Source organism: Nicotiana tabacum, chromosome 10 (assembly GCF_000715075.1).
Source record: "Nicotiana tabacum cultivar K326 chromosome 10, ASM71507v2, whole genome shotgun sequence".
Lineage (NCBI taxonomy): Eukaryota > Viridiplantae > Streptophyta > Magnoliopsida > Solanales > Solanaceae > Nicotiana > Nicotiana tabacum.
Window position 1 is genome coordinate 152,066,887 of NC_134089.1, and position 10,845 is coordinate 152,077,731.

General features: G+C 33.4%; 1 protein-coding gene across 2 annotated transcripts; it reads left to right on the top strand.

Annotated features, from left to right (window-relative positions):
• Positions 1-3,660: 3,660 nt before the first annotated feature.
• Positions 3,661-9,667, top strand: LOC107820827 (nucleobase-ascorbate transporter 1). 2 transcript variants are annotated; one of them, XM_016647170.2, is made up of 14 exons: positions 3,661-3,869; positions 5,452-5,549; positions 5,646-5,822; positions 6,036-6,136; positions 6,219-6,294; positions 6,786-6,845; positions 6,927-7,114; positions 7,199-7,295; positions 7,677-7,763; positions 8,043-8,101; positions 8,192-8,283; positions 8,373-8,450; positions 8,528-8,688; positions 9,174-9,667. In XM_016647170.2, exons 1-14 carry the CDS (start codon positions 3,794-3,796, stop codon positions 9,384-9,386), a joined length of 1,563 nt encoding a protein of 520 aa, XP_016502656.1. In that variant the 5' UTR covers positions 3,661-3,793; the 3' UTR covers positions 9,387-9,667. The 2 variants fall into 2 exon arrangements, with proteins under 2 accessions (XP_016502656.1, XP_075079508.1); XM_075223407.1 differs by having other exon boundaries at positions 3,866-5,322.
• The last annotated feature ends 1,178 nt before the right edge of the window (positions 9,668-10,845 follow it).

A 10,845-nucleotide genomic window follows, 5' to 3' on the forward strand; every position in this document is an offset into this window, starting at 1 on the left:
TTTAATTTTGTGAGTGGGAAAAAATAATTTCGAAAATTTTGAAAAAGTGGTCAAAACTTGATTTTTGAAAATCTCCCAAACTTACAAAATTTCATGAATAAACACGTCTTTTTTTTTTTAAATCCGGAAAAAAAATCTATGAACTAATGGATCCTTAGTATGGCCAAAAATGTTATACGTAAAAAATAGTTTAAGATCAACCTTTTTGACAATTATGTTGGGTATTCAAGTTAGTAGTATAGCTTATATCAATAGTATATAATGTGGGAGAGTGTTTATATGTTGGTTGAGCAGGAAAAAAAAAAGAACACCAACAATAATTAAGATAATTGTAAGGAAATAACTAAAATCAAACCACAAAATGATGTGGTGGATAGATGTAATTCATTCACCCTTAATCGGATACATTCTTATAAATAAATAAATTTTTTGGTAAAAACGTTTCTCCCCTAATGAGTTCTACATAATTCAAAATAGTCGGACAATTGGTTTTGCATATCAGAAAGTTAAACAAAAAACTGATACCAAAGAATGATTAAGTTATTTTATACTAATACCAAAGAATGATTAAGTCATTTTCTACTAATATATATATTTAAGAAGATTTTCAGTATCTTAAAGTATAGTCACAAGTACTTGATTATACAAGTTGAAAGATCTACACCAAAACCATTTTATAATTTTATGTCTTCAACTTTTTATCCAATTCGACACACAAAAACCAAGAAGTTTGATTAATGATTGTCCATTTTCATTAAGATGATAATAACTACCAAAAGCATAAGAAGATACCTTAATGTGGCGGGCGGAAGCACGCTTTATGAAGCGGTGTCACGCGACACCGCTTCGGCAAATTTTTTTACTAAATATATATATTAATATTATGAGGAAATAAATAAGTAGGAAAAAATGATACTACCTGACATAAATTATCTTTTGGTGCGTTGATTATATGCTTGATTTTTCTCTAAGAGGTTAGAGGTTTGAACCTTAACTAACAAAATTTTTTTGCAAATATTTGAAAGAGCCTCTATGGTTAAAAATTGTGATGAAGTAGAATTGAACTCATGACATTTTCTACTTATGATTCAACAAAACTAATAGACTAAGACTATTTCTTCTCTAAAAATATGATAATTAAAGTTATTATTCTCGTTCTTTTATAAATTTCGACACCACTTCTAAAAATTCGCCGTGAATGTGGGGATGCTTGTTTTAATGCAATATAAATCACTATCATCATAACTCTTCCTTGTGTTGTCCACTTCACCCCCATTTTTTGTATTCTTCTATATCCTTTGCCTCCTTTGTTTCCTACAAAATAATTGTCCTTTCAGCTAAATAATGCCAATAAATAATTAATTGTTTGAATGGTGTGTTCCAATTTTTATTATTGATCATGTTTCCCTCTCCTTCCCCTATGTAATAGGAAAAACTTTAACAAGGGTCTGTTTGGAAAGTCTTCTGTAATTACAGTAATTATACAATTTAATAATTACATAGTATTGTAATTACAACGACATATTTGTTTATCATGACCTGTGTTATATTTAGTTGTACAAGTACAATTATATAGAAAAATAAATATTTTTTTAAGATTAACATGTGATAATTTCACTGTGTGATAAAAATTTATATGTATAATAGATATTAAATATTATCTATTATCATATATTAAAAATGCATTTTCTTTTACAAGAAAATATTTTAAATAAATTATAAAGTAATGCATAATATCATAAAAATAATTGGTATCCATATAAATAATATTGTAACTTAAAAGGGAACGATAAAGCTTTCAATAACAAATTAAAATTCTTTACCAACTCATGTGAATGTTATCATTCTTTTTTTAATCTAAATTATTCTTCTACCCTAATTTCACCCCTTCTAAAACGTAAATTTTTTTAGCGCACAATACCATAGCTCAATACATTTCATATTTTTAGTCAACACATTCTTTTTGGATTAAGCTTAAGAAACAAAACAAATCATGATGTCCCAATTTATGTGTCATACTTTTTTATTTATAAATAATTTAATTTTAAAATTTTTATGTTACTTTTAATGAACTAATTTACAATCATACAAATATCTATGATTGGTTTGAGAACAGGTTTTAAAATTTTTTATTTTTTTTTCTTAAGTTGCATGCCGAATCAAAAGCCGCTATATAAATTAGAACAAGGGAAATAGTATTTATTTTGTCGTATCTTATATGGTGATATTTGACGTATTTTCATTGTAAGAATGCTCGAAATTTTCTTGACATACAAATGTAAATAAAATCTGACCAAAAAAATTTACATACTATAAAGTACATTTAGTACCCGTTTGGTCACAGATTTTGCCACAATAAATTTGGGTTTTATTTGGCAAACACATGTTTGGCCATAAATTTTGCCTACATTTTGGCAAAATCCCAAATCCTAAAACCAGCTCAATAGCTGGTTTTGGACCAAAATATTACTATTACATTTTTTAAAATTGTCCCAAACTTTTGTATTTTATAAAATAGCCCACCATTTATTATTTTGTAACAATGTTGCTTCGTCTTCTCGGTCATCTGATAGTGTATCATGTAGTTCATTATAAAAATGATAATTTTGTACCAAATTTATTTATGTTCAGGACTATAGTTTGCGATAATATAATAATAAATATTATTGATAATGATATTATTGGGATTTGTGATAGTTTTTAGAATTTGTGGGTATAAGTCATGTTTCATGTTTTTCCAAAATAAATTTGGAAAATATGTTTTGAAAACTAATGTCCAAACATATTTTCATCTTCAAATCAAATTTCACCCAAATCAGATTTTTCAAAACAAATTTGGAAATCTATGACTAAACATAGTATTTAATGTTTCAAATATATCACAATATCATAATTTAATAGGGAAAATAAGAGTGTTTATAGGACAGGTACAGTATTCTAGCAGGAATAATACTTTAAGCTGACACTTGAGTGGCCCAAGTAAAACTACTTAAACATAAGCATTAAATATTTCTAACGAATTTAACAAGCTAACCAAATTATTTAAAGAGTCCTAGTTGTGGTATAACTCAGGAGATTACATGAATAGAGTAGTTTCCCTTTCCTCCAACAGAATTTACCTCTTCTTCTGTTCTTTATTTAAAATTTAAAATTGGACCCCATAGAGCAGCACTGATCTGAGTGGGTTAAGATGAAAGTTACCATTCCATTTTGAGTTTTGACTCTCCCAGTTAGAACATGTGGACCCAATAACAATGGCATATCTGCAATAAAACCAAGAATCAAGTCCTTTTTTATTGGTAAAACAAAGTACAATTTTCAAAAGAAGCTCTATCGACAGGTTAGTTTTGTTTACTGAGGTTTCAGGTTAGTAAAAGTAGCCGTAATAAGTTGTCTAACAGCTGAGTATCTTTCAACATTATAATATTCTTGAGTTATTCTTTTTCTCGAATAATTTATTACTGAGGAAGAGTGAAGAGAAGGAACAATTATTCCTTGTAAATTCTTGTTAAAAACTTATTTTATGTTTTTTTTTTCAACTGGTGGTGTGTGTGTGTGTGTGGGGCGGGGGGGGGGGGGGTATAGTAGTAGTGCTGTTGCTGCTGGCTGGTGCTTTACTTTGTGCTTAGTTCTCTACTTTCTTCATTATATGCTCTCACCCCCTCACAAATATTCTCTCTTTTTTTCTCTCTTTTTTTCTTTTTGAGTGTGTATTAATATTCTTTCTTCTTTATGTTATTCTTCTTCTGATTCTGTTTAAGGGAAGTATTGAAGGTTCACCACCCAAATAGCAATGGCTGACATTGCTCATCCTCCTATGGAACAACTTCAAGACCTTGAGTACTGCATTGACTCCAATCCTCCTTGGCGTACACCTCTCTCTCTCTCTCTCACTCTCAGTGTGTGCTTTTGTGTGTAAAGTTTGAAACTTTTATGTTAAAGAGTTGAAGTTATGATATTACTACAAGTATTGGTTCATGGGGATGAAGTGGGAGGCTCATTTATTAGCTTTTTGAATAGGCTATGGCATTTACTGGCACTGTTCAATGTTTGAGAGAAGTGAAGGAGAAAGGATATTCCTTTATGTTTATTACTTATTCATCTTTTATTTTGTTGGGTTGGTTTTCTCTTATTGAATGATGCATTGAAGAGTGTGTTTTGTGTAGGTTTATGCCTTCATTGATTTGAGTATTGTTTTTTTGGGTTGGATGAGGCATATTGGGATGTTAAAATCAATGCTGGGGACATTTTTTTTTTGTTGTTTATTTTCCTTTTCTCTCACTTTTTTTTTTTCTGTGCCCTCTTGGAGTGGACTAGGGGGTCCATTTTGAATTGATGAAAAAAGTTTCACATTTTGAAAGTTGGCAACTTTTGCTACATTTCTTAGGTGTTCTGTGTTTGGTGTGCCTTAAAGATGCTATTTTTTAATTGTCTTTACCATATGTTTGATGGTTCAAAATGGGGGGGACTGAGAATGTTGGTTAGCTATTGATATTTTCTTCTTCTGCTGCTTTCTGATTTTGTATGAAAGATTGTAACTTTGACATCTAATTCTTGTTATGACTGCAATCTTGGGCATTTGGGGTTGACAGAAGAGTTCATTTTCATAGCATTTCTTAACCATCCAATATTAAGGCTTCTCTTTCCTTAAGTAATATCGATTTCAGGTAATTTCCCAAAGAAAAGAAAAAAAAGGTGTTTTTCAAGTATCCAACAACAATGCACTTCTTGGAAATAGCCTGCGTCTCCATAGCGGAACTATATATGGAGAAACCTAAGAATGTTAGTTAAACAAAATTGAATGAATACCAATGATCAAGGACAAGTGATAATGAGAGAAATATAAATGCAGAGAATGGAGTCTCCAAATTTCAGTATTATTGGTTCTATGCTGCATTTGAGGACATCCATATTATACTGCATTTGAACATCTCATTTGCATTGTTGACTGGGAATGAGACAAGTGAGGTGCTTAGAAAATTCTGGGCTAGTTCATCCATTATGAATTTAAGCTGGAAATGAGGGCACAAATTCTTCAACCTGGTATTTCAGTTTTAAGCCTTGTTCTTATGCAGTCCAATTCAAGGATGGCTTAGTTAGTAGTGGGAATTCTAATGTCTGATGAAAATCTCTGGCCAGTTAGTCTCTTAACTGGTTTCCAGAAGGATGCTACCGTGTTAGAGCCATTTCATCTCGTGGAGTTGTCCGATGATTCAATTATTGCCACAAAGAATATATAATTTCTTGTGCTGATTCTGTGTGTAATTAAGTAAAGCTGGAGAAACTATTGGTGGGAAAAAAGAAGTTCGAAATCTTTTATAAGTAGGCGAAGTGATCTAATCATTTTCCCTTTTTGAACAGTACCGATGAGCTGATCTTAAGATTACAACATTATGAAGCATTGTCACTCTATCACTTTTGTATACTAAAACTGATTTTTCTTATCTGCAGCGGAAACCGTCTTGTTAGCCTTTCAAAATTACATATTAGTGCTTGGCACAAGTGTGATGATCCCCTCTTGGCTTGTACCCTTAATGGGTGGATCAGATGTAAGCTGATTCTCTAGTTATCAGATTGCATTAGCAGAAAACAGTGAATCTCAAGCTCATTTACTGATAAAAAATATCTGCTATTTCTCTATCCAGGGTGATAAGGCGAGGGTTATACAAACTCTGCTCTTTGTGGCTGGAATAAATACTCTTCTCCAAGCATTGTTTGGAACTAGGTTGCCAGCTGTTGTTGGAGGTTCATTTGCATATGTTATTCCTATCGTCTATATAATTAGCGACTCACATCTTCAACGAATTAGTGAGCCACATGTAGTAAGTCTTCCAATCTCAGTCATTCCTCTATCCATTTTGCTCCAATGATCAACAGACTCGTTCAAAGCTGAAATTTTGTAGCCTAGGTTGCCTTGGTTTTGTAAACCTGATCAATTGAGATATTACCAAATTGATCTTTACTTTCTTTTTCGTGATATACCCTTAATTTTCTGTAAAAAAAGAAGAGGTTTGAGGATCTAAACTTTACTGCAGAGATTTGTACATACAATGCGAGCCATTCAAGGAGCATTAATTGTTGCATCTAGCATTCAAATTGTTTTGGGATACAGCCAAGTTTGGGGGCTTTTCTCACGGTATGGTACCAGTAGTTTATTGTTCAGTAAGGCAGGGTCCATACATGGCCATATTCTTGACTGTCTTGCTTCATGTTTACAGCTTCTTCAGTCCCCTAGGGATGGCACCCGTTGTGGGATTAGTTGGTTTGGGCCTATTTCAGCGAGGATTTCCTGCAGTAAGTATTTGTTGCTACTGTTGGACATTTGTCTTGAATTCTAACGTTTATTTGTTCCTTGTCAAAATTTGTTAAATATTTCTCACCATAATTGGGAACTCGACTTGATGCATTCTTAAGCTCTATAAGGCTTCTCTCCAGTTTGCCAGCACTTGAGAAAAATTCCAGATTCCAATACGAGATGGAGCTTTTCACTTGTTTATAAGTTATTTCCTGTCCCTGTTTTCTTATTATGGCATGCTATCGGGCTGTCTATAACCAAAAGATATTATAAGCTGAATTGCCTGGTTTACATTGGCTTTGAGACTTCTTTAATTCCATGCAAATTATGTGCAATTATTTCTAGAAAATCCGCCTCTTCCTTGTCTCCAGTTTTAGATTGTTGGATAATAATATGCGCACTTATTATACTCACTAATTCCTTGTAAAACAAGTGGTTAGCTCAATCATCTTTTCCGCTCTTATAATGAACTATTTCCCCATATTTGCAGCTAGGGAATTGCATTGAAATTGGGCTTCCAATGCTGTTGTTGGTGATTGGCTTATCACAAGTAAGTGGTGCTTTAAAATGGTTGAGCATTTCTCTCCCATGCTCTCTTGAGTTTACTCAGGTAACACATATGTTTTTGCAGTATCTAAAGAATGTTAAACCACTGAGGGATTTTCCAATTTTCGAGCGGTTTCCTGTTTTGATTTGTGTTACCATTATCTGGATATATTCCATTATTCTGACGGCTAGTGGGGCTTACCGTGACAAATCAAATAAAACTCAGCATAATTGCCGCACTGATAGAGCAAATCTCATATCTACTGCTCCATGGTGCGTTTAGTGCTTGGCTTCTCCTAGATACCGTTGTTGATTTAAGCCAATGGTTTTAAACTAGCATTTGGATTATAATTTCAGGTTCATTTTCCCGTATCCTCTGCAGTGGGGCCCTCCTACTTTTGCAGCAGGGCATTCTTTTGCTATGATGTCTGCAGTTCTTGTGTCAATGGTTGAGGTACTTACATGTCCTGCTTCTTTTCTTCTTTCATTTTGCAAATTGAACAGAAATCATTCAGTTGATGGGGCTATTCTACAAGCTGGTTTGGGGTTGAGCCATACTTGGTTGTTGAAATGATCGACCAGTACTGATCAGCCGTAGAAATAGCCTCTTGCAAAAATGCAGGGTAAGGCTGCATATAATAGACTCTTGTGGTCCGGTCCTTCCCTGGACCTCGCCCATAGCAGGAGTTAGTACACCAGACTGCCCTTTTTTATTTTATTTTATTGCTATACAATTGATCTTGTCCAAGTAATTTTTTTGGCTTGATGAAGATACACTTTTACTGGCTTATGGAAAAGAGTATATTCTGACTCAAACATTGTGTGCACTGTGCAGTCAACCGGAGCTTATATGGCAGCATCTCGTCTGGCAATTGCCACTCCACCTCCTGCCTATGTACTAAGCCGTGGCATTGGATGGCAGGTGAGGTTTCCTTAACAAATTTAAACAGGACCCCTCATATATGAATAGAGTACACAGTTTTTTTTCTTATTGTGTATAATGAAATACTCGTTTGAGGAGAATTTAAACGTGCACTTGTCGAAATTGTCTTATTTTTAGTATTTTGGTCACCTTAAAGATAACATCATTCCTGTAACGAACAGATTCTCTTTACCATTATTCTTAATTCTATATTAGTTGTTAATTTGACCAATTTCATTTCTCCTAAAACATTTTATTTTTCTAATTATCTTTTTGTAGGGAATAGGCGTTTTGCTTGATGGACTTTTCGGAACAGGCACTGGTTCCACTGTTTCTGTGTAAGAATTCAGGCAATACAAATGTAGCTCTGTGTCTCTGTATTTTCGGATGATATTTAGGTAAAAAAGTAAGATGGCGCTTCATTTCAGGGAAAATGTGGGACTTCTTGGATTGACTCGAGTTGGAAGTCGAAGAGTCGTTCAGATTTCTGCTGGTTTTATGATATTCTTCTCTATGCTTGGTTAGCATATCCACACATGGTCTATCTGTCAGCCATTCGCTGTACATATTCCTTTATTTTTCCATCTTATATTTTTCTGTTTTATGCAGGGAAATTTGGTGCTGTTTTTGCATCAATACCTTTCCCAATATACGCTGCACTATACTGTGTTCTGTTTGGCCTTGTAGGTATGCGATTATTTTCAGATAACATCAAATTCATTTATGACTTTCTCCAGATAGTAAGGTTGATTTCTCCTTTGCAGGCTCAGTTGGATTATCATTTCTTCAATTCACAAATTTGAACTGTATGAGGAATCTCATAATAACAGGTCTTTCACTTTTCCTTGGGATATCAATACCACAATTTTTCAATGAGTATTGGTATCCAGCTCGTCATGGTCTTGTTAACACCCACGCAGGATGGGTGAGTACTTTTTGATTTACATGCAACTTCAATTATAGTCGTAATTTGAAACTGTTTGTACTCTGGTCTAGTTGTCGTAACTTAACGTTTATCGTTACTCCATATGTGTTGCATGATTTGTACTTAATCGATTAACTTGATGAAAACTCATATTCAGATGTTTATTCTTTTAGGCCACATTGATAAAATAGTTGACCTAAAAAAGTTAAATGCAACTGGTTAGGATTCTCTAGATCCGAGGGTCTATCGGAAATAGTCTCAGGTCTACGTATATATTACCCACCCCAGATCCCACCCTGTGGAAATATACTGGGTATGTTGTTGATGCAACTGGTTAGGATTGTCGATGGATTACACCAATGTCTGAACGAAGTCATCAGATAACTTCGTAATATGTTGCATTAAAACTGTCTCATAAGCATGTATCTTTTTATAAGTTTTAACATCTCAAAAGTGGTTTGAAATGTTGGTGTTTCCCTTTGCAGTTCAATGCAATTGTTAACACCATATTCACGTCGCCTCCAATGGTGGGACTAATAGTTGCGGTGTTTCTTGACAACACATTGGAAGTGGAGAAAGCAAAGAAAGACCGAGGCATGCCATGGTGGGTGAAGTTCAGAACTTTCAGAGGTGATAACCGAAATGAAGAGTTCTATACGTTGCCATTCAATCTCAATCGATTCTTTCCACCTACGTAGCAAGTGTGAAAATAACTCCATGGAAAACCTTAGTTCTCTTTTTGCAATTAACATGATAGATCAAAGTCTCAGAATGGGTCTCTAGCATCATTTTATTTACAGACACATGATCGATCACAAGCTAATTTTTGTAACATGAATTTCTTCGATTTTTTGTGGGCATTGGGTAGCAAGGTCCCAGGTAGGAATCTGTAGAACTTACTGATCAATGCTGTGTAGCTATTGCACTTCGTTTAATAAGGAAAAAAAAAAAAAAATCCCTCTCTCTGCCTTTGAGTATATTTTGGTGATGTAACGAATGAGATTTTCTTCAGATTCATGTTATAAATACGGAGGCCTAACTGACTGAAACTACATCAATCTTTTCACTTGGAACTGGGGAAAACCAGAGAGTTTGTACCTCTTGTAGTCAGACTAACAGCTTGTTTGGAGGGTTGTTATTTATCGTATAATATTGTATCGTATCGTTTTGACATATATAATATTTGGATATATTGTATTGTTTGTTGTCCTTTCATGATGTCATGCAGTAATAATATGAAGAATAAAGTTGTAATATTATAAAGAAAAAGTAAAGTACGAAATATAATTATTATATAAATATGTAGGGTAAAGGATTAAATAAAGTTATTTAATACTAGTAAAGAAGGGTAACATGAGAGAAAAAAATAGCTACGATGCGACCACAACAAATCGGTTGTTCCATAAAGTCACCCTTTATCATTACGTAATTACGGATTTAACGATACGATACGATAAAATTTAAGTAACAATCAGAATAAACATTATATTTAAAATAACAATACGATACAATACAACCGGTAACAACCATCCAAACAAGCTGAAAAAGTATCATGTATTTCAACGATACGAAAAAGCCTATTTACCTTAATAGTTGAATAAATAAATGTATATCCAAAAGGAAGAAGAAAACCGAAAAAAAACAAGCACGCCTATAAAATACAAAACCAGTTTGATTAGTATTAGTTTTTTTTCATTTAGCAAATCAATTTATTTCAATTTAACCAACTTAGTGGTGGCAATATGGATTTAAAAAGTAGTTATCCATCCACATTATCTACTAAAAAATGGGTTAAATAATGAACTTTTTAAAATGAATCAAATATGCATATGATCCATATTATGTACTTAAAAAATGGATAACCAATGAGTTTAACTTGGGGCATTTGCATCTATACTCGCTTTTTGGGTCACATTTTAACTTGTACCCGCTTTGCAAAAAAATTGCAAGCGTACCCACTTTTTCGCGTAACTTCAGCATACGGGGCTGAAGTAGCAAAGGCAATCACGCAAAACTTCAGCATTCTAGTAGACGGGCCTGGAGTAGCAAAAATTGCTTAACCAAGTGTGCTGAAGTTTTTGTTTGTAATTGCTGAACTTAAGTATAGTAGCTGAAGTTTTGTTCTCTATTTGCTGAAGTTTTTGTTTGTAATTGATA

Coding starts and splice junctions, on each gene's coding strand:
- LOC107820827 (XM_016647170.2), top strand. CDS start 3,794: ATGGCTGACATTGCTCATCCTCCTATGGAACAACTTCAAGACCTTGAG. Junction 3,870..5,451: donor TGACTCCAATCCTCCTTGGC/GTACACCTCTCT, acceptor TCTTATCTGCAG/CGGAAACCGTCTTGTTAGCC. Junction 8,284..8,372: donor GATATTCTTCTCTATGCTTG/GTTAGCATATCC, acceptor TGTTTTATGCAG/GGAAATTTGGTGCTGTTTTT.